General features: G+C 31.5%; 2 protein-coding genes and 2 long non-coding RNA genes across 4 annotated transcripts in view; 3 read left to right on the forward strand and 1 right to left on the reverse strand.

Annotated features, from left to right (window-relative positions):
* LOC105341572 (alpha-mannosidase 2) overlaps positions 1-26,316 on the reverse strand; it is a 49,229-nt gene that overhangs the window by 5,246 nt on the left and 17,667 nt on the right. The gene's annotated exons all lie outside the window — the stretch shown is intronic.
* On the forward strand, positions 1,016-25,067 carry LOC105337139 (trichohyalin-like). The gene is made up of 23 exons (XM_066086759.1): positions 1,016-1,054; positions 1,180-1,233; positions 1,349-1,393; positions 1,548-1,619; positions 1,823-1,876; positions 14,824-14,880; positions 15,087-15,128; positions 15,281-15,331; positions 15,454-15,498; positions 15,636-15,689; positions 16,232-16,294; positions 16,417-16,479; positions 16,621-16,683; positions 16,772-16,834; positions 22,634-22,696; positions 22,821-22,883; positions 23,022-23,084; positions 23,186-23,248; positions 24,022-24,084; positions 24,207-24,269; positions 24,408-24,470; positions 24,564-24,626; positions 24,927-25,067. Exons 2-23 carry the CDS (start codon positions 1,189-1,191, stop codon positions 25,050-25,052), a joined length of 1,347 nt encoding a protein of 448 aa, XP_065942831.1. The 5' UTR covers positions 1,016-1,054; positions 1,180-1,188; the 3' UTR covers positions 25,053-25,067.
* Positions 17,385-17,849, forward strand: LOC136276040 (uncharacterized). Its single transcript, XR_010714522.1, has 2 exons — positions 17,385-17,504; positions 17,621-17,849. It is a non-coding gene; the product is annotated as an uncharacterized lncRNA (long non-coding RNA).
* Positions 20,133-20,593, forward strand: LOC136276041 (uncharacterized). Its single transcript, XR_010714523.1, has 3 exons — positions 20,133-20,276; positions 20,376-20,431; positions 20,548-20,593. It is a non-coding gene; the product is annotated as an uncharacterized lncRNA (long non-coding RNA).

Genomic DNA, 26,316 nt, shown 5'->3' on the forward strand with positions numbered 1-26,316 from the left:
CTAATCATCGAAATAAACAATAAGATCAAGTGTAATTTAATAAATAGTTTCTTTCCCGACATCGAGCGCAGTTCACTACGAATCTGTAAGTCATGAGTTCGAATCCCGCTGGGGATTTAAAAAAAAAAAATAAAACGTATTTTTTAGTTAAATATTGTAAAATTTGAAAATTCTAAACTGGTAAAAGTATTTTAGATATAATGTACTTTACTCCACATTATTATCGATACATGTCCGCATGCGAATTTAAGCGCAATTGCAAGTGCCAGTACTTCGGCACAAGAATTTACACGCTTTTTTGGTAAAAACTATTTTAATATTTTACTTGTCAGGAAAAAGTCGAAATCGGCACTTCAAGATAATGGAGATTTCCATCTGACGGCGCCATTCTTGTAAATATATATTCAAAACTCACAAATGCCGCTTAAAATAAAATTATTCTCCGTATTTTGATAATCACACTGATAAACAATTGTAGTACATCTTATTATCTCGCGAGATTTCAAAACGCACGAAATCAAAACAAATCTCGACAATTCAATAATGTGTTTAACAGGTTGTTTTAAGGGGGCTGGATGATCGTAGCCATTTTTTAATTTAATTTAAAAATCTCCTTTAAAAGAAGAGCTCTGTATATATAAATAGCAGAATATTCAAATTTCAAAAAACTAAAATATGGATTTTTTTTCTTTTTCATCATATATATAATACTAATTATCAAATGATACGTTATTGTAGTTAAAAACATCGTATCTAACAATTTAAGGAATATCTGATGATTATTTTGATGACCACCTAGCCCCATAAAAAGACCCCAAAACAGTTTTCGTATAATGTTACTTGTCTGACCACCAGTGTCACGTGATACACATTTCAGTAAATGTTCCATTCACATTGATTCTATATGTGAATACATAATTAGTATATGGTATTTCGCCGGATTCCGTTCATCCCTGTATGTTCTAAATACAACGTGACAATGCATGTGACGTCACAAAACAAGTGACGTCAGACCAGTTGTTATCAACAAAACTCAGCGCAAGAAGTGGCGAAAGTAAGGAACATATTTTGTACCAAGGTATTCATTCCATCAAACGATTATTTGTATCGAGAAGTTTCTTTTCATGAAATATGCTAGAAATAAATTATAATTAACCACAAAATTTATAATTTTTTTAGATTACAAACATGGATCACCGTATGTGTTTTGGCAATGAAGCTTTGAGCAGCATGGTATGTACAATTGTGATAAAATTATCTGTTGTTGTGAAAATTGTATCCCGTTCAAATGATACATATTTTGGAGAATTAATACTTATTTTCCCCCTCATTTCTCTTGATTTTAAAGATGGATGAAAGATCTAGTCTCATAGAAAAGGCTTTGAGATATATGGTATGTCAATTCGTGGTATCTTAATATGTACTTGTTAAAAACAATTGTTCATGATATAAATTTACATTACTGTCTTCATGAATTTTTTTCTAATATTTATGCGATACGTTGCAACAGAACTTTATCCTCAGACAAAGAATTCTTATTATTACAGGAACAAACTCGGATGGAAATCGTTCGCAATTTCCAATTGTTGCTGAAAGAGTACGAGGCAGAAAAACAGGAGGTATTTTATTTTAACTACAGTCACTTCTTATCAGAGCTTGATATGATTTTTTTTCTCATACACTTTGCTTAATAAGTTAGATTGTAGGTCATTAAAATTTTTAAACATCGGTGCAAGGAATCATTTTAAAAAGGCTTATCCATGATACGTATATATATGTATTGGTTATCAGATAATGATGAGGACTTGAATTTATTTAACAGATTGGTGCCGAACGGCGTCGAATTATTGTGCGAAATATTCAGATGGAATTGATGGTAAGTTAATGCCCTTTTCTTCATGGAATTTCATTCTTTTTTTCTTTCTTTTTTTTTACCTTAAGCCTTGTTACTAAACCATTATATTACTCCGATATATACCATAAAGGAATATATAAATCTTGAAAAAGCGTGCGTTTATTTTCATTTCAGACAAAGTTTATTCAGAGAGAGGACACACTGTTAACTGAGTCCATCGCACAGTTACAGGTATAGGGTTTAGTGTGTTAAACAAGTTACATGTACGTTTCGTGGTTTTTAATTTTCGTTAAACATACTATCAAATCTCACGCAAAAACTACATTCTACATTAAGTTTTAATTACAGTTAAAGGGTTAAACGTGAAATGCATAATTATTCTAATTATTCAAAACAATCAGTGTATATTTGTAACGGTTTCACATGAATATTAACAGAAAGAGACCGAGGACGCAAAAAGAAAGATACAAGAAGCATGGGTAATTATTAAAACAGTATTCTTAATTAACATGGAAACAGAAGGCAATAATAATGCTATAAAATAGAATCCCTTTGCATGTATTTACAAGATACATTTGATTTTACTTAAAATAGCTTTTTCCTCATTTATTTTCTTTTTGTAGAACACCGAGTCCAAAAAGAGGCTGGTGAACCAAATACATGAGGACTTATGGGTAATAAATCAATCAATCTCACAAACTGTCTAAAGCTTTTGTTTTGTTTATATCATTTCAAATATTGTTTTTCTGTAACTGAGTACTAGTAACATGATATAATGAAATATACATCTTTGCAGACTGAGAGAAGGTTTCGAAATCCTGAGATGGCCAGAAAAATGATGGTGAGAATTTATTACGATTATCTTCTTTAATACATTTTATGAATAAATGGTAATATATTGCATATTGGATCTGCTTAAATATATATGTCATGTTTTCATAAAATACTAGTAGTTGGTTTCAACATTATTTCTGATTTTTAGGACAAAGTAGAGGGACTTAAGATAAACCTCCAAAAACTCCAAGAAGAACTGATTGTGAGTATGCACAAAGTGACCACCCCGGTACATTGTTTCATATAAAGGCTTTGTGGGTTGTTTCCCCCTGGCCAATAGTTTTAATAACTGTAGTTGAACTTCGATATGTAGAACTTTGACATCTCAAATACAATGGATATGTCGTAGTGATATGTAAGTCCCAACCACTTTTTTTGAAACTATTTTACCCTTGATATCTCAAATACATGGATATTATGCATCTTTGCTAGCCAAGGGTTTCCAATCCGCACTGCTTCTCACAAACGTTCGCAAGAAGCGGTGCGGATCAAAGACACTTGGCAAGGGAAGATGGATATTTCGAAGTTTTTAAACAGTCCCATCTAGTGCGAAGTTTGACTGTATAATAGTACAATCTATCACAGTGAGCTTGTATAATCGTCCACTAAGTGATAAGACCTACTGCTCTACTTCCCTCATGTTACTATGTCTTGGGTCAAGACTTTTATACTTAAGATTTTTAAAATTAATTTCATTATCGTCAATTAATAAAAGACGTTACATCAAAGTATATTCTTTTGACAGAATGAAGTCAAGGAGAGAGAAAAGCTTAGACATGTTAAAAAAACCTACCAGCAGGAGTTGTTGGTTAGAACATGCATTTTGATACTTTCGAATTTTTTTTGAAAATGACAATGAAATGAAAATTATCTCAAAATAAAAAGTGTATTTATTTCAATATCTTTTGATAGACAAATTTTAAAGAAAAAGAGAAACTTCAACAAGTTAAAGATAAATTCCTGAGAGAGCTGTTGGTGAGTATTTGATGTTCTCTAAGAAATAATTGCATGCATGTTTCATATGAACACGGTGTATCTGAATTTTAAGTTACCGCATGTCTATAGCTGATGGGCTGAATTTTTTATAAGATTATATACTTATCTTTTAAAAGACAAAAATTGAAGAGAAAAAGGAGATATGCCGACGAAGAGAAGCATTGCATCACGAGTTGATGGTTAGTATTTAATTGATATATATACATATACATACACACACACTATGTATGATAAAGACAAATACGTTTACTATACATTTGACCTTTTATTTTATGTTATTTTTTTTACTTTTTGATAGAAAAAAATCAAAGAACGAGAGAGGCTCTGCAATTTGAAAAAAGCTTGCCAGCATGAGTTGATGGTCAGTATAATATCTATAATAGGTAATCCCCATCTTAATCAGTGTATGAAAAACATACCTCTTTCACTATATTTCAATATTGAAATTATAGCATTAACCCCTTTACTGTACCTGGGCAACACTGGTCTTACATATGGCAAATTTACATATTATGATTAAGAATAATGCAATATAGCAAATGTTTTTTTTTTTATAAAGGCTTAATTTACATGGGTATGGGGCATGAGCTTTGATCTAATTTGGATTTTTTTTAATTTGCAATTTGATTATCAACATAATAAAAAAATGTGTGTTTCTGTTTACAGAGTTACCACAGAAAGAAACAGGCTGAAAAAGAATGCTTTGTACCAAGAAAGTTATTTCTTTTTAACATTGACACATTCGTCTGTCCTCCAATGGTATGTTTTAAAATGCGCATTCATGTAAACTCATTATTTAATTGAACAACTATAACTTTTTCATTTCCACTTCATCTTTTATTCATTCATTTTTTCATTGATGTAGCAATGGTTAAAGAGTTTTAAAAGATGATTTTTAAACATAGTACTTTTGTTCAATTGCCTAAAATCATTAATACATTTCCTATTTACGACTCTCCTTAGCCTCAGTGTGAGCCACAGATGAAACCGAAAAATGAAGGAGATTCTATCGAACCTAAATATGACAGCTGTCAGTCTGCGGCACCTCTCTCAAAGGTACATCCCAAAGGAAATTGATGCTGTGATATGAAATTACATATTTTAGAAAACTTTGTTATATTAAAATTGAATTGATGATTTTCACTTCAGTTATCTCTCATTTGCTTTTACAGGCCAACGCAAATCCAACCAGTAAACGAGGTTTGAGAAACTGGCTCAAAAAGTTCTTTGGGCGAAAATAGATGACCCAATCCGTGTTAATGGTTGAAGAAGAAGTCTCCTCTTTTCAAAAATTTATAAATTTGAATGTGCTGTTGTTTAAATTTTTTATAGAACTTACAGTAATGTTGACGTCTGTGTATATTTATAAATTTGTGCTGTTGATAAATTGTTTTTGAAGTTACAGTAATGTTGACATCATTTATTTGATACATGTATTTAGTGGCAATTAAGATGAAATAAATTACTTTAATTGATTTTAATATACATGTTTGATATTCATGTCACTTATGAGATATTTTCTTCATTCTCGTTGAGCTAATGGAAGGGGGGGAGGGGGGTCGAAAATTTATTCTACAATAAAATTCAGCACTTTGGGTCGACAAAAAAATATAAAAAGTTGCAATGGTTACCTTAAAACAACTTTTTGTGTAAAACCTGAGTATTTTATGGAGGAATTGTATAAATGGTTTTGTTTGTTCCTACTTTTAAATTCTCTCTAGGGTGTTCGATTAGTGTAACATTTTTATTTATACAGTGACTATTATCCAGTTATCTCACAAGAAATAGTTAGTGCTTACTTAATAGTTAATCTTAATGCGAAATACAAGACCGTCATATTACAAATCTCTCTGATTTCAGTTTTAGTTATGACAGTTAAGAGAATTTTGCTGTTTTATGTTTAATTTATAACATTACTATAAAGAATTCTCTAATTTGGTCAGCCTGACAAAATCTTGGACTGGAATCTCTCAAAATTAGTCTTGAAAAAACTGATATTATATAAATAGTGCCTGTTTGGGAGGGTAACAGTTGAAATTGACACCCCTAAGAAACCTTATTATCTCGCGAGATTTCAAAAACACACAAAAACAAATCTCGACAGTTCAATGAATGTGCTTAACACTCTGTTTTAAGAGGGTTGAATAGTCGTAGACATTTAAATATTTAATTTATAAATCTCCTTTAAAAGAAGAGCTGTGTATATATAAATAATAGCAAAATATTCAAATTTTAAAACTAAAATATGGGTTTTTTTTTCGTTTTCATCATACAATATATAAATAGTGCCTGTTTGGGAGGGTAACAGTTGAAATTGACACCCCGAGAAAATCATTGTCAACCGACGCGAAGCGTATTGAGTCGAGATACGTAAACAAAGACGAAAAAGGTCATGGATGACGTCACAGTGCCATCGCGCTATATTTCCTGCGATAAATTTAGAGGTGGATCAAACATCTGTAATGCGTGTATTAGATATTTCAGTATAGACTGCAATACATGCCTCATCAACATGTAATTAAGGTCTTCCGTTTCCAACGGAAGACCTTATTGTTTTTCTTCGGTTTTTTTTTCTCATTCTTCTCCTTTTTTTTTCTTACCGATTTTGTGTCAGCGATTACTCTGAAACTGTTTGAGCGATTTCAATAAAATTTTCAGATCTTACTGACATTAGTTTAAACTTGATCGGAAATTTTTTTGGTTGATGACGTCATTTCCGTTTTTGAAATATCGACGTTTTCTTGATTTTCAGAGTGTCGGCTTGTCCAAGAGAGTTATCAAAAACTACAAAAGATATTTAGTTCAAAATTTCAGGAATGATAGACAAAAGATTGTAGATATGTAATAAGGCATTAACAATTTTCAGGCACAAAAGGCGCTAAAGCTCGGTAGGGCTCAAAAAATGAGATTAAAAAAGTGTTGTGATTTTGCCTGGTTTTCTTAGATTATCTTTTTTCTCACAAATATTTTGTTAAGACATATAGAAGAAAAAAAAATTATATTTACAAGATCTTTTGTTTGACACCTCAAAAAAGGGGCTGGCCCCACAAATTAAGGGCCTAGAACAATTCAAAGTTTTCACTTTATAACTCAAAATTGATTAAGATTTCGATATGGCTGTCGCAGCAAAAGTTGTTCATTATGATCTTATTAATGTCGTAACAATAATATTTTGTTCGGGTATTGCGTAATATGAGTGAAAAAAGCCAGACTTGTTACCATGTATTTGTGTTTTATTTGGCAAATAAACGGGGTATTTGTGCGCATAACTGACATAAAGGGTACCGGTTTACATACGGAAACATTTTAGTTATTTTCTAGTGAAACACATTATGGATAAAAGAACTGTTTCTATGCAATGCATTTGAGTCGCATTTAAAATCTAGCTGTATTCCGAGCTGTGTATGTGAACACTTGTCCGCAGCCGAGGAAATAGGTCACGACTGGACTAGCTATAGCGAGCGGGTCTGCCGTTATCAAATACACAAGATTTGCGTCTTGCTGTAATGCACACATGGGTTTTTATATGTAGCTGCAAACACTAAACTTCCGATTTTAGTGATTTTAATAGGAAATAAAAAAGATTATACCTTTACCTACTACCACAGACAGTGTACTAGCTTGCATTCGGAAAGTGTTGAAACAGTTTAATTCTTTTCTAAGGAAACACATTATGGGTAAAAGAATTACTTCTATGCAATGTATTTGAGTCGCATTTAAAATCTAGCTAGCTGTATTCCGAGCCTCATGTATGTAAACAATTATACGTATCCGATCCTTGCCGGCGGCCGAGGAAATGGGTCGCGGCTGGACTAGCGAGCAGTCTACCGGCCGTTATCCAATACACAAGATATGCGCCTTGCTGAAATGCACACACGGGTTTATTTATTTTGCTGCAAACAAAAAGAATTCAGATTTAAACGATATTACAGAGTAAATGGAAAAAGATTATACCATTACCTACGGTGTATTGCTGTTTTGCTCTCGTAATTAAAAAAAAATGGATTGTATGACTGTCATTGAAAAAAAGGGCGTTCTTTGTGATCTTGTCTATGTCATGAAATAGTTTTATTGTTGGAAAATAAAATTTAGTTATCAAACTGCAAACATTTCAAACCCACCACGTTGAGTCAGTGTACATTTTCATAACACGGGCCGAGGAGAAGCCGCGCTAGTGGACAGCCGATTCGCTGTAGGACACATGCTTCTCGTGTTTATACGTTATCACACATTTCAATGCTCATTGATTCGTTGTTATTTTCATTTCCAATGATATCGGTCAACGATGCATCAAACCATTGATTTAAATCATAGTTCGTAAAATAAAGGAAAAAACTGCCATCAATGAATATAATACGTTTTACAGTCGTACGATTTGAAATGTAAATAAATTCATCTATGTTTATTTGTGACATTTTGCTGCTGAGAATTAAATGCATTACACTACCAATTTCAACAAAATATAGGCGATATTCACATACGTATCTGTAATCTATGATAATGTGATTCTTCATTTGTCTAACAAAGTATTAGAATTTTTTATGAGTTATGAGAGAGAGAGAGAGAGTTCAGCAGGTTGTAGTAAGTAAAAGTTGAAATATATTTAAAAAGCGTTCGGTAGGTGCAGGCACGATAAAACTAACCATTTTTAAAGAAGTTGAAGTATTATTTACATTCAGACCGTAAAATAATAAGGGTCACAATATTGGTATAACCTCTTCTCAATGGTTGTCAGATTCATTAAAAAGCATACTAATTGCTGATTTCATTAATTTATTAATCAAATTTTATTTTTGATTCTGAAAGAATATGTGAGTTTTAAAAAGTTTATGTACATGTGCATTCATTGTAAATATTTTGATTGTATTCGGACAGTTGAAAATCGAGTAGAGAACACATGGTTAAAAATAGAATTGGCTTTAAAATTTGTATATTGAAGCACACTTAAATATTTGATACATAAATTATATATATATATATTAATAAAAACGTCTTTATGCTGTATTATGTATTTGCTGTCTGTTTAGGACTATTTTTCCCCAAAAAGAAGCGCTCGGCAATCGCGTAATTTTTTAGCGTTCTGTAAAGTACAGCACCTGATTGGAGTACATGCTTATACATATATTTTTAAAAATGTTTACGTTTAACTAAGCAAAATTGTAGATGTCATGGAGTCAATAGGCAAATCAAATTCGCCAATCAGGCAATAGCAGTTAACTAATGCCTATGATTGATAATTTTACAAGGTAAATTAATACAAGTAAATATGAATTTTAAAGCACTCCCTGCTCCCCTGTTAAAAACTCTCGTTACCTGCTTTCTTTTATTAACGATTTTTGTGCACACATTTATTCGTAAATGGCTCAAATTTTGTTACACGGGTCCGATAAAAAGATGAAAGGATGACCCCTAAAATTTCTCTCCCAAATATTTCAAGAACGGCCTTAAATTTCAAACACCGGTTGAATAACATATAACTTATTTTGTACAAGTTGTATGTGCATGAATGGCAATGTTCATGTAACTAAACAAAAAATGACACTTTTTGAAATCTATAAGTTTCTGAATTCATCATTAAAACTAGTAATGTTAGACGGCCCATGCAGCAAGTTTTTCTAGTCGAGTCTTTCGTTCAACAGCGAATCGATGGTGAACATTTCAGCGGGGTTTACAACAAGAGGGTGAAACGACCACGAATTTTGACAGGTTTGGCTAAAAAGAGTTTAAAGGAGATGGATACAAAACATAGGTGCGATTATATCTTGTAGGAGATAAAAAATTATTAATTTATGTTTGCCAAAAATACAAATTTTTATCATAAGAATACTTTAACATTTATATCCGTCGATTATTTCGATTTCTCTTTATTGTTTGGTGCCTGATTTGAAATAACGTTTCGAGGTATAATAAGTTGAGAAATTTCTTTAAGCTGCATCTTCCGATTTGTCGGCTATTACATTATCAAATAATTTTCCTTGCAAACCAAATGAATGATCTTAAAAAGTTACAGATGTATTTTCACGGAATTGCTCTTCCTTCAACGTTAGAAATATTCAAAGTAAATAAAAATAAGTTTGGGCATACAAAAAAAAACCCCAAAATACATCATCGGAATGTTTAAAAAAGAAAACCGTTGGGTTTCATCCTTCGAATGATTGGGTTTATTCATCCTGCATGTTTTGCAATGATTATAAGCAACGTAAACATAAAAACTATTAATGAACAAATGTACACTGCTTTATTTTTGTTTAAATAGTCTTGCTGGATATTTCATATGTTATAATAGATTATTTAAAAAAAGACAGATGTCAAAGTCGTAATACAATCATACTAGCTTCGACGTAAGGGGCCAGTTTAATCACGAGGCGAAATAACGCAAAACCCTTTTATGTCGAATATTTTGTGGATACACCAAAAATTGTCTAATCCGGCGGAGGGTGGTTCTGAAAAAAATGGCCGGATTAGGCAACATCCGGTTTAGAGGACATTGTTGCAAATTAATTTAAGTATTTAATGCAGTAGGTCCTGACCGTGTATTCTTGTAAAATTTTAAATTGTTCTGAAATATATTAGATTTCATCGATCTTATTTATACGGTACCAATTTTCATTTTAAATTTTTTTTTTTGAAACAATAAATCCATAACGGAATACATACGATTGAAATACTTTTTGAATCAAATCATCGTTATTGATAATTTTTCAAGCATCCGATTTACCTGAAAAATGCATGCTTAACCGTAAATTGTTAAACAAAACATTAACAAGTCAACAGGTGGCTGAAACACCTGATGGCGAGAACTGTTATGATGCAGGGAAACAATGGATAAATATTAATATAATGAGAATTTTATTTTTAAAAATTGAGCATTTTGACAGAATAATATGCAACTCAGTACGTGTAGCCATACAACGGGAATACCAAACATTATCGGCAGTCTTACTCTCGCAGTATCCTGAAACACGGCCTTAAAAAATGGGGTGAACTATAATCTAATTATCTAATTTTTGCAATTCATAACAAGACTTTACGGTATTTACTGAAATGATTTGCTAGTTTAGATCTAATATTTACAGTTATTTAAATCAATAGCAACGACAAAAAAAATGGTCGATAATTGAGCATTTAAAATATCTCGCAGAAGGCCGACCGATTGATTAGTAGACGGACTATGGGAGATAACTCTCACTAATTATAAGCATAATGTTTTTTTCATTTCGCCGGTTTACAGAATAGACAAGATCCGGATTGCACAATTTTTTTTAAACAAAAATGATGGGAAAATGTCAGGGGGCTGAATAATGCCGCCAGATTGGGCAGCATGCCGTAATACCCAACATCCGGATTAAACGAGTTTTAACATTTACATAATTTTTGCATTGAAATATGGCTTAATTGACCGGGAAAACTACTGCAACGTATATTATTGCACACATACAAGTACTTAGCATAACCATCGTTTAAAATCGTACAATTATTTTATTGAAAATTGGATCAAGCAGCTTTAACATTAAGATTTACATGTCTAAGACACTTTATTTGTCATACTAGTATGCTTGATCATGTGCATTAATTATGTTCAATACCCGCTTATTCTCCAAAATGATCTACAATTCCATTCACAACTGTGGTCATTCAAAATCACATGAATTAATCAAAATTTTAAATTTTGTGTCGATCTCAACTGTTATGTATCCAAGAAATCTATTGATTTTATCATGTGTTACGTAATTAGGTACTAACGTTTTAGGGGGTTAAACTTCATTAAGAAATTACTATTTTTCCTTCGTAAATATTCACAAAAATCGAAAACAGATTTCCTACGGAGATTCATGATGGGAAATGTTTACATTGTACATCTCTTCTCAATTCGGAAGTCTCACGGAATATCTAGCACAATTTTTCAACGTTGTCATTCGGGCTTTATAATGGCTGATGCAATGCAAAATCCCCGTAGACTTTCTTTTTTTAGCCGTGTATTGAAACCTGACAAGCTAGAAGGGGGCGTTACAAAAGGGAAGTCTTGGGATTTTTTCATACTATCGAATGAACGTCGTGTGAATCAAGAGATATTTACAAATGTCGAATAATTTGAGAAAATGTGTGGCAAAAATATCTTGGGACAGACTTTATGTATAATACGTTTATATATCCCAACAATATAATGATTTTCTCATGCGTTACCTAACTAGGATATTAGGGGCCAGAGGTAAAATAATTTAAGCTTTTGTATTTCAATTGGAAGAAAAGCAGGTATTTAAAAGAGCAACGATAGAGAACTTATAAAAAGCATTACAGAAAAGCATTAGTACTTCACCCCTTTTTCCATATCATGTTTTGTTGTCGAAAATTAAAGTTGATGACGTCATTTCACCTTCTAAAAATCGGACGGAAGACCTCCTCGTTGCTCGCAACGAGATCGTGTCTAGTTTGTTTTTATTTTTTTTATATAGAGATTATATTTATATATACTAGCAAGGGCCATACTTTACTGACATATCGATCCAATTTTATGCTAATTGTACATGCATGTACAGTAAGCATTACGTATATGAGTATGGAGGAAATAAACAATGTGACATTTTGAACTAAATAAAAAAAGAAGAAAGAGAAAAAATAAACAAAAAATTTATGCAGATATTGCATATAGTCAAACCATTAAATTTGAAAGTGGGAAATTACACACCTATTATCATTCTATAAACAGGGACTCGGACTCTCTCTCTCTCTCTCTCTCTCGCTCTCTCTCTCTCTCTTTCTCTCTCTCTCTCTCTCTCTCTCTCAAATTCTTTAACGTTCGTTGATACCTTAATAACACTAAAACATTAAGTTGACAATGATGCAAGGTATGTGTAGTTTCTTGCTGCGCTCGTCACAACGGTAGCACCGTAAAACATATTAGTTTATAGTTAAATACACCGTATCAAACAATTTAGGGAATATCTGATTGTTATTTTGATGACCACCTAGCCCCATAAAAAGACCCTAAACAGTGTTCGTATAATGTTACTTGTCTGACCACCCGTGTCACGTGACATACATTTCAGTAAATGTGCCATGAACATTTATTCTACATGCGAATAATTTAATTCTGGTTATTTTATATCGTAAAAAAATGTTGCCAACGTCATAGTAAGACTAAGGTCAAAAACGTATCAATACGCCTGACGTTACGTTTGAATTTTGTACAATTTTACGTCATTTTGAAGGTCAAATGACAATATTTTTTTTACAATAAAGAGTAAAAAATTAAATAATAAGCAATGAATACAATATTTTTTTAGTTTTATAAGATATAAAATGGTTTGAAACAGTTTACGCATTTTTGTAAACCGCTTCGCGTAAACTGCCCCAAACCGTTTTATATCGTTTAAAACAAATAAATATTGAATTCATTCCTTAAATACACAATTGTTATATCATTTGGTATTTTGCCGGATTCCGTTCACCCCTTATATGTTCTAAATACAACGTGACAATGCATGTGACGTCACAAAACAAGTGACGTCAGACCAGTTGTTATCAACAAAACTCAGTGCAAGAAGTGGTGAAAGTAAGGAACATTTTGTTGCAAGGTATTCATTGCATCAACGATTTTTTGTATCGGAAAATTTATTTTTAAGAAATATGCTAGAAATAAATTCTAATTAACCTCAAAATTTATAATTTTTTAGATTACAAACATGGATCACCGTATGTGTTTTGGCAATGAAGCTTTGAGCAGCATGGTATGTACAATTGTGATAAAATTATCTGTTGTTGTGAAAATTGTATTCCGTTCAAATGAAACATATTTTGGAGAATTAATACTTATTTTTTCCCCTCATTTCTCTTGATTTTGAAGATGGATGGAAGATCTAGTCTCATAGAAAAGGCTTTGAGATATATAGTAAGTTAATTCATGGTATCTTAATATGTACTTTGTCAATCAAAGAACTGAAGAACTGACGTGATTTGATTTTGTCGATGTTTTTTCCTTTTAAAATCAATGATACATGTATGTTATTTTGCATGACAAGTACACGTAGTTTCTAATTTGAATTACGCACATTTTTATAATACGGTATGAATTTTTGGACTTTTTCGACAAGAATGTCGAGAAACCCCATATGAATCATGTTAAATAATATTTAAAGATAAAATTAATTCAATCAAACTATGTATCAGTAATAAAAATATTTCTCGAAAATTGTATGGATCCAAGCAATATTGAACTGTCTTGTTTGAAACCAAACGCTCGGCTGACACCGTAAATCTCCGACAAGGATTTACGGAGACAGTCGAGAGTCGAGTTGATCTGTGACGAAACTATATTGAACACTGGCGTAGGAATACATACGACTACAAAAAATATTAAAATTGTTCGTACCATCTAAAACCTGACTATTTTCAAGGTACATTGTATTTATAAAAAACAATGCTTTAGCATACATTACATCGAATTTATCAGTTATTTTTAAGAACTAAGTCTTGTCAGCAGCAATGATTTGTGCTGAGGTCCAAACACTGTTTCACTTTCGGTTTGTCAGAGTAACTGCATAGGAGAGTTGATTAAAGTTCATGATATTACTATCTTCATGAATTTGTTTCTATTATTTTATGCGATACGTTGCAACAGAACTTTTCTATCCCTAGACAAAAAATTCTTATTATTACAGGAACAAACTCGGATGGAAATCGTTCGCAATTTCCAATTGTTTCTGAAAGAGTACGAGGCAGAAAAACAGGAGGTATTTTATTTTAACTACAATCACTTATTATCAGAGCTTGATATGAATTTTTTTCTCATTCACTTTGCTTTATATGTTAGATTGTAGGTCATTAAATTTTTAAACATCGGTGCAAGGAATCATTTTAAAAAGGTTTATCCATGATACGTTTATATATGTATTGGTTATCAGATAATGATGAGGACTTGAATTTATTTAACAGATTGGTGCCGAACGGCGTCGAAATATTGTGCGAAATACTCAGATGGAATTGATGGTAAGTTAATGCCCTTTCCTACATGGAATTTCATTCTTTTTTTCTTTCTTTTTTTTACCTTTAGCCTTGTTACTAAACCATTATATTACTCCGATATATACCATAAAGGAATATATAAATCTTGAAAAAGCTTGCGTTTATTTTCATTTCAGACAAAGTTTATTCAGAGAGAGGACACACTGCTAACTGAGTCCATCGCACAGTTACAGGTATAGGGTTTAGTGTGTTAAACAAGTTACATGTAGGTTTCGTGGTTTTTAATTTTCGTTAAACATACTATCAAATCCCACGCAAAAACTACATTCTACATTAAGTTTTAATTACAGTTAAAGGGTTAAACGTGAAATGCATAATTATCCTAATTATTTAAAACAATCAGTGTATATTTGTAACGGTTTCACATGAATATTAACAGAAAGAGACCGAGAACGCAAAAAGAAAGATACAAGAGGCATGGGTAATTATCAAAACATTATTCTTTAATTAACAAGCTTAAAGGAAACATAAGAAAATGATAGAGCTATGAAATAGATTCCCTTTGCATGAATCTTCAAGATTCATTTGATTTTACTGAAAACAGCTTTTTCCTCATTTATTTTCTTTTTGTAGAACACCGAGTCCAAAAAGAGGCTGGTGAACCAAATACATGAGGACTTATGGGTAATAAATCAATCAATCTCACAAACTGTCTAAAGCTTTTGTTTTGTTTATATCATTTCAAATATTGTTTTTCTGTAACTGAGTACTAGTAACATGATATAATGAAATATACATCTTTGCAGACTGAGAGAAGGTTTCGAAATCCTGAGATGGCCAGAAAAATGATGGTGAGAATTTATTAAGATTAATTTCTTTAACACATTTTATAAATAGATGGTAATATATTGCATATTGGATCTGCTTAAATATGTCATATTTTCATAAAATACTAGTAGTTGGTTTCAACATTATTTCTGATTTTTAGGACAAAGTAGAGGGACTTAAGATAAACCTCCAAAAACTCCAAGAAGAACTGATTGTGAGTATGCACAAAGTGACCACCCCGGTACATTGTTTCATATAAAGGCTTTGTGGGTTGTTTCCCCCTGGCCAATAGTTTTAATAACTGTAGTTGAACTTCGATATGTAGAACTTTGACATCTCAAATACAATGGATATGTCGTAGTGATTTGTAAGTCCCAACCACTTTTTTTGAAACTATTTTACCCTTGATATCTCAAATACATGGATATTATGCATCTTCGCTAGCCGAGGGTTTCCAATCCGCACTGCTTCTCACAACCGTTCGCGAGAAGCGGTGCGGATCAAAGACACTTGGCAAGGGAAGATGGATATTTCGAAGTTTTTAAACAGTCCCATCTAGTGCGAAGTTTGACTGTATAATAGTACAATCTATCACAGTGAGCTTGTATAATCGTCCACTAAGTGATAAGACCTACTGCTCTACTTCCCTCATGTTACTATGTCTTGGGTCAAGACTTTTATACTTAGATTTTTAAAATTAATTTCATTATCGTCAATTAATAAAAGACGTTACATCAAAGTATATTCTTTTGACAGAATGAAGTCAAGGAAAGAGAAAAGCTTAGACATGTTAAAGAAACCTACCAGCAGGAGTTGTTGGTTAGTACATGCATTTTAATACTTTAGAATTTTTTTGAAAACGAAAATGAAATGAAAATTATCTCAAAATAAAAAGTGTTGTTAAAAAAGTTTCATGTATTTATTTCAATATGTTTTGACAGACAAAGTTTAAAGAAAAAGAGAAACTTCAACAAGTTAAAGATAAATTCCTGAGAGAGTTGATGGTGAGTTGATGTTCTATAAGAAATAATTGCATGTTTCATAAAGACACTATGTATCTCAATTTTAAGTTGCCACTTGTCTGTAGCTCCTGGGCTGAATTCTACTGTAAATTTTTATAAGATTATATACTTATCTTTTAAAAGACAAAAATGGAAGAAAAAAAGGAGATTTCCCGACGGAGAGAAGAGTTGCATCACGAGTTGATGGTTAGTATTATATAAATGTATAATAAACAAATATGTTTACTATACATTTGACCTTTTATTTGATGTTAATTTTTTAACTTTTTGATAGAAAAAAATCAAAGAACGAGAGAGGCTCTGCAATTTGAAAAGGGCTTGCCAGCACGAGTTGATTGTCAGTATAATTTCTATAATAGGTTATCCCCATCTTAATCAGTGTATGATATACATACCCCTTTCACTATATTTCAATATTGATTTTATAGCATTAACCCCTTTACTGTAACTGGGCCATACTGGTCTTTCATGTGGAAAGTTTACATATTATGATTCATAATAATGCAATATGACAAATGGTATTTTTTATAAAGTCTTAATTACATGGGTATGGGGTATGAGCTTTGATCTAATTCTGATTTTTTTTAATTGCAATTTGATTATTAACATAATTTAAAAAATGTGGGTTTTTTTATTACAGAGTTACCACATAAAGAAACAGGAAGAAAATGACTGCTTTGTACCAAGAAAGTTATTTCTTTTTAACATTGACACATTCGTCTAAATGGTATGTTTTAAAATTCGCATTCATGTAACCTAATTATATAACTTTTTCATTTCCACTTCATCTCTTATCAATTCATTTTTCATTGATGTAGGAATGGTAAAAGAGTTTTAAAAGATGATTTTTAAACATAGTGCTTTTGTTGAATTGCCTAAAATTATTTATACTTTTTCCTATTCATGACTCTCCTTAGCCTCTGTGTGAGCCACAGAAACCGAAATATGAAGGATCTTCTATCGAACCTAAATATGACACCTGTCAATCTGTGGTATCTCTCTCAAAGGTACATCCCAAAGGAAATTGATGCTCATATATGAAATTACTTATTTTTGAAAACTTTGTTTTCTTAAAATTGTATTGATGATTTTCACTTTAGTTATTTTTCATTTGCTTTTACAGGCCAACGCAAATCCAACCAGTAGACGAGGTTTGAGAAACTGGCTCAAAAAGTTCTTTGGAAGAAAATAGATGACCCAATCCGTGTTAATGGCTGAAGAAAAAGTCTCCTCTTTTCCAAAATTTTTAAATCTGTGCTGTTGACTAAATTGTTTTTAGAACTTCCAGTAATGTTGATATCTGTGTATACTTATAAATTTGTGCTGTTGATTAAATTGTTTTTAGAACTTACTGTAATGTTGACATCTGTGTGTATTTATAAATTTTTGCCGTTGATTAATTGTTTTTAGAACATTTATTTAATACATGTATTTAGTGCCATTTAAGATATCAAAGTACTGAAGTACTGAAAGCCGGGCTCTTTTGGTGTGTCTTTATGCATAGTGTGTAGTAAAGACTGAAAATCTCTCTCTCTCTCTCTCTCTCTCTCTCTCTCTCTCTCTCTCTCTCATGCTTTTAATGTCGGCAAAGCGTCAGAGAGCGACCAAATTTTGTAAGCGGCTATAAACAATAAAATATGTCTGTCTAGTAGAAGTTAAAAAGTTCAACAGTTGCTGCCTTGAATTTTGCAACAAGCATTTTATATTCAATCCCCATTTCTTCATCGCGCAGCAAAGTAGTTCATGGAAATTCATGCGCATTGTATGTGTCCAAAATGCATAGTAATGTTTTAAAAACACGTTATTAATAAGAAAACTAAAAAAGATAGACAATTCATTCGAAATTTAAAAAAAAGAAACAAAATGCCAACACTTTTGACAAAACGTGGCTCTTTGTGTAACTATTTGGTATAGCGGAAGCTTTACCTTGACGCTGTTTGGTTTTTTGTCTACTTTCGAAGTTGTGCTATTTACAGTAACATTGGCGATTTGCCTGCCTATAGCCAGGACTCTTGCTTTCAGCAGAGCCCGGCTAAAAAATAAATTACTTTAATTGATTTTAATAAATTTATTTTCGCCTTAGTTATGAACGGACTACCTTAATTATTTTGTAAAGGACCAATGTCGGTTTTAGGTGTTATGTGACGCCTCCATGTTGTGACGTACTTATCATCGAAATAAACAATAAAATCAAGTGTAATTTTATAAATAGTGTCTTTCCCGAAATCGTAACTTACCATTGTAGAGCAGTGGATTAGAATGTTCACTACGAATCTGTAAGTCATGAGTTCGAATCCAGCTTGGGATTTTTTGAAAAAAATTAAAACGTATTTTTTCGTTAAATATTGTGTAATTTTAAAATTCTAAACCCGTAAGAGTATTTTAAATATAATGTACTTTACTCCACATTAATATCGATAGATGTCCGCATGCGAATTTAAGCGCAATTGCAAGTGCCAGTACTTCGGCACAAAAATTAAAGCTTTTTTTTGTAAAAAAAAAAAAAAAAGAAGTACTAATTGGAAGCTCCTTGTTTAACCACAGCAGTACAATATTTATGGTCACTTAAATTAAGCTGTAATAACAGTGGCATTAATTTCTTACACACGAAGTCCGAGATATCTGGCGGTTTTTGTCTTTTTTTAACGATTTTAATACTTTACTTGTCAGGAAAAAGTCGAAATTGGCACTGACATACTATTCTTTGTCGACATATCAGCTATTTTCGTCCACGATCGCTTTTCCTTGGATGGTTATGTCCAGTTGCATATTCCAGCGATCTCACATGAAAACTAGTTTTATTACGAGTTTTTCATCGCAGTGAATAATATAACAAACGATCGCATGTATTTTCCTTTCGTTTTCAATTCAGCCGGTTCAGAGTTTAACTCACTATTTGTTTTTAATCCATTAAATTCAGCTCAATAGCTCTGCATCAGCTGAAAGCGCATCCATTTTGAATATTGTTGCTGTTGTTGTTTTGTATTCATACGCGCCGCTTCATTTACATTATTTACATTTTTGATCAATGACACTTCACATTTTTTTTATTTGAAAATGTTTTATTAAATGATAAGAAATGAAGATAATAATTTTTCTATTGATCGACGTATCAAAGACAAAAAGACCGCGGAAAACTTTTTTATCAATGCGCTACGCGCATTGATGAAGTTTTCCGGTCAATTTTTCTTTGAAACGTCGATCAATAGAAAAAGTATTATCTTCATTTCTTAATTCTTTATGCGAATAATTTAATTCTGGTTGTAGCGCCCTTTCTGATTGGCTAAAAAATTATTTTATATCGTATAAAAAATTTTGCCTTCGTCATAGTAAGACTAACGTCTATACATATCAATACGCCTGAAGTTACGTTTGAATCTTGTACAATTTTTACGTCATTTTAAAGGTCAAATGACATTTTTATACAATGAAGAGTAAAAAAATAAATTATCAGCAATTAATTCAATATTAATTAGTTTTATAAGATATAAAATGGTTTAAAACAGTTTACGCTTTTTTATAAACCGCTCCGCGATTTATAAAGCGTAAACTGCCACAAACCATTTTATATCGTATAAAACAAATAAATATTGAATTCACTCCTTAAATACATAATTGTTTTATCATTTGGTATTTTGCCAGATTCCGTTCATCCCTTATATGTTCTAAATACAACGTGACAATGCATGTGACGTCACAAAACAAGTGACGTCAGACCAGTTGTTATCAACAAAACTCAGCGCAAGAAGTGGCGAAAGTAAGGAACATTTTGTAGCAAGGTATTCATTGCATCAATGAGTTTTTGTATCGTGAAGTTTCTTTTCATGAAATATGCGAAAAATAAATTCTAATTAACCTCAAAATTGATAATTTTTTAGATTATACAAACATGGATCATCGTATGTGTTTTGGCTATGAAGCTTTGAGCAGCATGGTATGTACAATTGTGATAAAATTATCTGTTGTTATGAAAATTTTATCCCGTTCAAATGAAACATATTTTGGAGAATTAATACTTATTTTTTCCCCTCATTTCTCTTGATTTTAAAGATGGATGAAAGATCTAGTCTCATAGAAAAGGCTTTGAGATATATGGTATGTTAATTCGGGATATCTTAATATGTACTTGTTAAAAACAATTGTTCATGATATAAATTTACATTACTGTCTTCATGAATTTTTTTCTAATATTTTATGCGATACGTTGCAACAAAACTTTATCCTCAGACAAAGAATTCTTATTATTACAGGAAGAAACTCGGATGGAAATCGTTCGCAATTTCCAATTGTTTCTGAAAGAGTACGAGGCAGAAAAACAGGAGGTATTTTATTTTAACTACAGTCACTTATTATCAGAGCTTGATATGATTTTTTTCTCATACACTTTGCTTTATATGTTAGATTGTAGGAAATTAAAATTTTTAAACATCGATGAAAGAAATCATTTTAAAAAGGTTTATCCATGATACGTTTATATATGTATTGGTTATCAGATAATGATGAGGACTTGAATTTATTTAACAGATTGGTGCCGAACGGCGTCGAAATATTGTCCGAAATATTCAGATGGAATTGATAGTAAGTTAATTCCCTTTTCTTCATGGAATTTCATTCTTTTTTTCTTTCTTTTTTTACCTTTAGCCTTGTTACTAAACCATTATATTACTCCGATATATACCATAAAGGAATATATAAATCTTGAAAAAGCTTGCGTTTATTTTCATTTCAGACAAAGTTTATTCAGAGAGAGGACACACTGCTAACTGAGTCCATCGCACAGTTACAGGTATAGGGTTAAGTGTGTTAAACAAGTTACATGTACGTTTCGAGGTTTTTAAATTTTTTTAAACATACTATCAAATCCCACGCAAAAACTACATTCTATATTAAGTTTTAATTACAGTTAAGGGGTTAAACGTGAAATGCATAATTATTCTAATTATTCAAAACAATCAGTGTATATTTGTAACGATTTCACATGAATATTAACAGAAAGAGACCGAGGACGCAAAAAGAAAGATACAAGAAGCATGGGTAATTATTAAAACAGTATTCTTAATTAACATGGAAACATAAGGCAATAAAAATGCTATGAATTAGAATCCCTTTGCATGTATTTACAAGATGCATTTGATTTTACTGAAAATAGCTTTTTCCTCATTTATTTTCTTTTTGTAGAACACCGAGTCCAAAAAGAGGCTGGTGAACCAAATACATGAGGACTTATGGGTAATAAATCAATCAATCTCACAAACTGTCTAAAGCTTTTGTTTTGTTTATATCATTTCAAATATTGTTTTTCTGTAACTGAGTACTAGTAACACTATATAATGAAATATACATCTTTGCAGACTGAGAGAAGGTTTCGAAATCCTGAGATGGCCAGAAAAATGATGGTGAGAATTTATTTAGATTAATTTCTTTAACACATTTTATAAATAGATGGTAATATATTGCATATTGGATCTGCTTAAATATGTCATGTTTTCATAAAATACTAGTAGTTGGTTTCAACATTAATTCTGATTTTTAGGACAAAGTAGAGGGACTTAAGATAAACCTCCAAAAACTCCAAGAAGAACTGATTGTGAGTACTAGTATGCACAAAGTGACTACGCCGGTACATTGTTTAATATAAAAGCTTTGTGGGCTGTTTCCCCCTGGCCAATAGTTTTAATAACTACAGTTGAACTTCGATATGTAGAACTTTGACATCTCAAATACAATGGATATGTCGAAGTGATTTGTAAGTCCCTACCACTTTTTTAAAAACTATTTTACCCTTGATATCTCAAATACATGGATATTATGCATCTTCGCTAGCCAAGGGTTTCCAATCCGCACTGCTTCTCACAAACGTTCCTGAAAAGCGGTGCGGATCAAAGACACTTGGCAAGGGAAGATGGATATTTCGAAGTTTTTAAACAGTCCCATCTAGTGCGAAGTTTGACTGTATAATAGTTGAAACAATCACAGTGAGCTTGTATAATTGTCCACTAAGTGATAAGACCTACTGCTCTACTTCCCTCATGTTACTATGTCTTGGGTCAAGACTATTATACTTAAGATTTTTAAAATTAATTTCATTATCGACAATTAATAAAAGACGTTACATCAAAGTATATTCTTTTTACAGAATGAAATCAAGGAAAGAGAAAAGCTTAGACATGTTAAAGAAACCTACCAGCAGGAGTTGTTGGTTAGTACATGCATTTTGATACTTTGGATTTTTTTTTTGAAAATGAAAATGAAATGAAAATTATCTCAAAATAAAAAGTGTTGTTAAAAAAGTTTCATGTATTTATTTCAATATCTTTTGATAGACAAAGTTTGAAGAAAAAGAGAAACTTCAACAGATTAAAGAGATATATCTGAGAGAGTTGATGGTGAGTATGTGATGTAAGAAATAAGTGCATGTTTATATAGACACTTTGTATCTCAATTTTAAGTTGCTGCACGTCTGTAACTCCTGGGCTGAATTCTACTGTAAATTTTTATAAGATTATATACTTATCTTTTAAAAGACAAAAATGGAAGAAAAAAAGGAGATTTCCCGACGGAGAGAAGAGTTGCATCACGAGTTGATGGTTAGTATTTTATATATATATATATATATATAATAAACAAATATGTTTACTATACAATATTTGACCTTTTATTTGATGTTAATTTTTTAACTTTTTGATAGAAAAAAATCAAAGAACGAGAAAGGCTCTTCAATTTGAACAGGGCTTGCCAGCACGAGTTGATGGTCAGTATAATTTCTATTATAATAGGTTATCCCCATCTTAATCAGTATATGAAATACATACCTCTTTCACTATATTTCAATATTGATTTTAAAGCATTAACCCCTTACTGTGACTGGGCCGTACTGGTCTTTCATATGGCAAATTAACATATCATGATTAAAAATAATGCAATATGGCAAATGGTATTTGTTATAAAGGCTTAATTACATGGGAATGGGGTAGAACTGATTGTGAGTATGCACAAGTGACTACCCCGGTACATTGTTTAATATAAAAGCTTTGTGGGCTGTTTCCCCCTGGCCAATAGTTTTAATAACTACAGTTGAACTTCGATATTTAGAACTTTGACATCTCAAATACAATGGATATGTCGAAGTGATTTGTAAGTCCCTACCACTTTTTTAAAAACTATTTTACCCTTGATATCTCAAATACATGGATATTATGCATCTTCGCTAGCCAAGGGTTTCCAATCCGCACTGCTTCTCACAAACGTTCCTGAAAAGCGGTGCGGATCAAAGACACTTGGCAAGGGAAGATGGATATTTCGAAGTTTTTAAACAGTCCCATCTAGTGCGAAGTTTGACTGTATAATAGTTGAAACAATCACAGTGAGCTTGTATAATTGTCCACTAAGTGATAAGACCTACTGCTCTACTTCCCTCATGTTACTATGTCTTGGGTCAAGACTATTATACTTAAGATTTTTAAAATTAATTTCATTATCGACAATTAATAAAAGACGTTACATCAAAGTATATTCTTTTTTAAGAATGAAATCAAGGAAAGAGAAAAGCTTAGACATGTTAAAGAAACCTACCAGCAGGAGTTGTTGGTTAGTACATGCATTTTGATACTTTGGAATTTTTTTTGAAAATGAAAATGAAATGAAAATTATCTCAAAATAAAAAGTGTTGTTAAAAAGTTTCATGTATTTATTTCAATATCTTTTGATAGACAAAGTTTGAAGAAAAAGAGATACTTCAACAGATTAAAGAGATATATCTGAGAGAGTTGATGGTGAGTATGTGATGTAAGAAATAAGTGCATGTTTATATAGACACTTTGTATCTCAATTTTAAGTTGCTGCACGTCTGTAACTCCTGGGCTGAATTCTACTGTAAATTTTTATAAGATTATATACTTATCTTTTAAAAGACAAAAATGGAAGAAAAAAAGGAGATTTCCCGACGGAGAGAAGAGTTGCATCACGAGTTGATGGTTAGTATTTTATATATATATATAATAAACAAATATGTTTACTATACAATATTTGACCTTTTATTTGATGTTAATTTTTTAACTTTTTGATAGAAAAAAATCAAAGAACGAGAAAGGCTCTTCAATTTGAAAAGGGCTTGCCAGCACGAGTTGATGGTCAGTATAATTTCTATTATAATAGGTTATCCCCATCTTAATCAGTATATGAAATACATACCTCTTTCACTATATTTCAATATTGATTTTGTAGCATTAACCCCTTACTGTAACTGGACCGTACTGGTCCTTCATACGGCAAATTAACATATTATGATTAAGAATAATGCAATATGGCAAATGGTATTTTTTATAAAGGCTTAATTACATGGGAATGGGGTATGAGCTTTGATTTAATTCTGATTTTTTAAATTGCAATTTGATTATCAACATAATAAAAAAATGTTTTTCTGTTTACAGAGTTACCACAGAAAGAAACAGGATGAAAATGAATGCTTTGTACCAAGAAAGTTATTTCTTTTTAACATCGACACATTTGTCTGTCCTCCAATGGTATGTTTTAAAATGTGCATTCATGTAAACTAATAATTTAATTGAACTATAACTTTTTCATTTCCACTTCATCTTGTATTCATTCATTTTTCATTGATGTAGCAATGGTAAAAGAGTTTTAAAAGATGATTTTTAAACATAGTGCTTTTGTTGAATTGCCTAAAATCATTCAATTAATACTTTTTCCTATTCATGACTCTCCTTAGCCTCTGTGTGAGCCACAGATGAAACCGAAAAATGAAGGAGCTTCAATCGAACCTAAATATGACAGCTGCCAATCAGTGGCACCTCTCTCAAAGGTACATCCCAATGGAAATTGATGTTCAGATGTTATGAAATTACTTATTATTGAAAACTTTGTTTTCTTAAAATTGTATTGATGATTTTCACTTCAGTTATTTCTCATTTGCTATTACAGGCCAACACAAATCCAACCAGTAGACGAGGTTTGAGAAACTGGCTCAAAAAGTTCTTTGGAAGAAAATAGATGACCCAATCTGTGTTAATGGCTGAAGAAAAAATCTCCTCTTTTCAAAAATTTATAAATTTGAATGTGCTGTTGTTTAAATTTTTTTAAGAAGTTACAGTAATGTTGACATCTGTGTATATTTATAAATTTGTGCTGTTGATAAATTGTTTTTACAAGTTACAGTAATGTTGACATCATTTATTTAATACATGTATTTAGTGCCAATTAAGATGAAATAAATTACTTTAATTGATTTTAATAAATATGTTTGATATTCATATGTCACTTATGAGATTTTTTTTTCATTCTCATTGAGCTAATGGAAGGGGGGGGGGGGGGGGGGGAGTCGAAAATTTATTCTACAATGAATTCAGCACTTTGGGTAGACAAAAAAAAATCAAAACTTGCAATGATTACCTTGTAACAACTTTTTGTGTAAAACCTGAGTATTTAATGGAGGAATTGTATAAATGGTTTTGTTTGTTCCTACTTTTAAATTCTCTCTAGGGTGTTCAAGATTAGTGTAACATTTTAATTTATACAGTGACTATTATCCAGTTATCTCACAAGAACTAGTTAGTGCTTACTTAATAGTTAATCTTAACGCGAAATACAAGACCGTCATATTACAAATCTCTCTGATTTCAGTTATAGTTATGACAGTTAAGAGAATTTTGCTGTTTTATGTTTAATTTATAACATTACTATAAAAAATTCTCCAATTTGGTCAGCCTGACAAAATCTTGGACTGGAATCTCTCAAAATTAAGTCTTTAAAAAACTGATATTATATAAATAGTGCCTGTTTGGGAGGGTAACAGTTGAAATT

Source organism: Magallana gigas, chromosome 6 (genome assembly GCF_963853765.1).
Source record: "Magallana gigas chromosome 6, xbMagGiga1.1, whole genome shotgun sequence".
Classification (NCBI taxonomy): domain Eukaryota; kingdom Metazoa; phylum Mollusca; class Bivalvia; order Ostreida; family Ostreidae; genus Magallana; species Magallana gigas.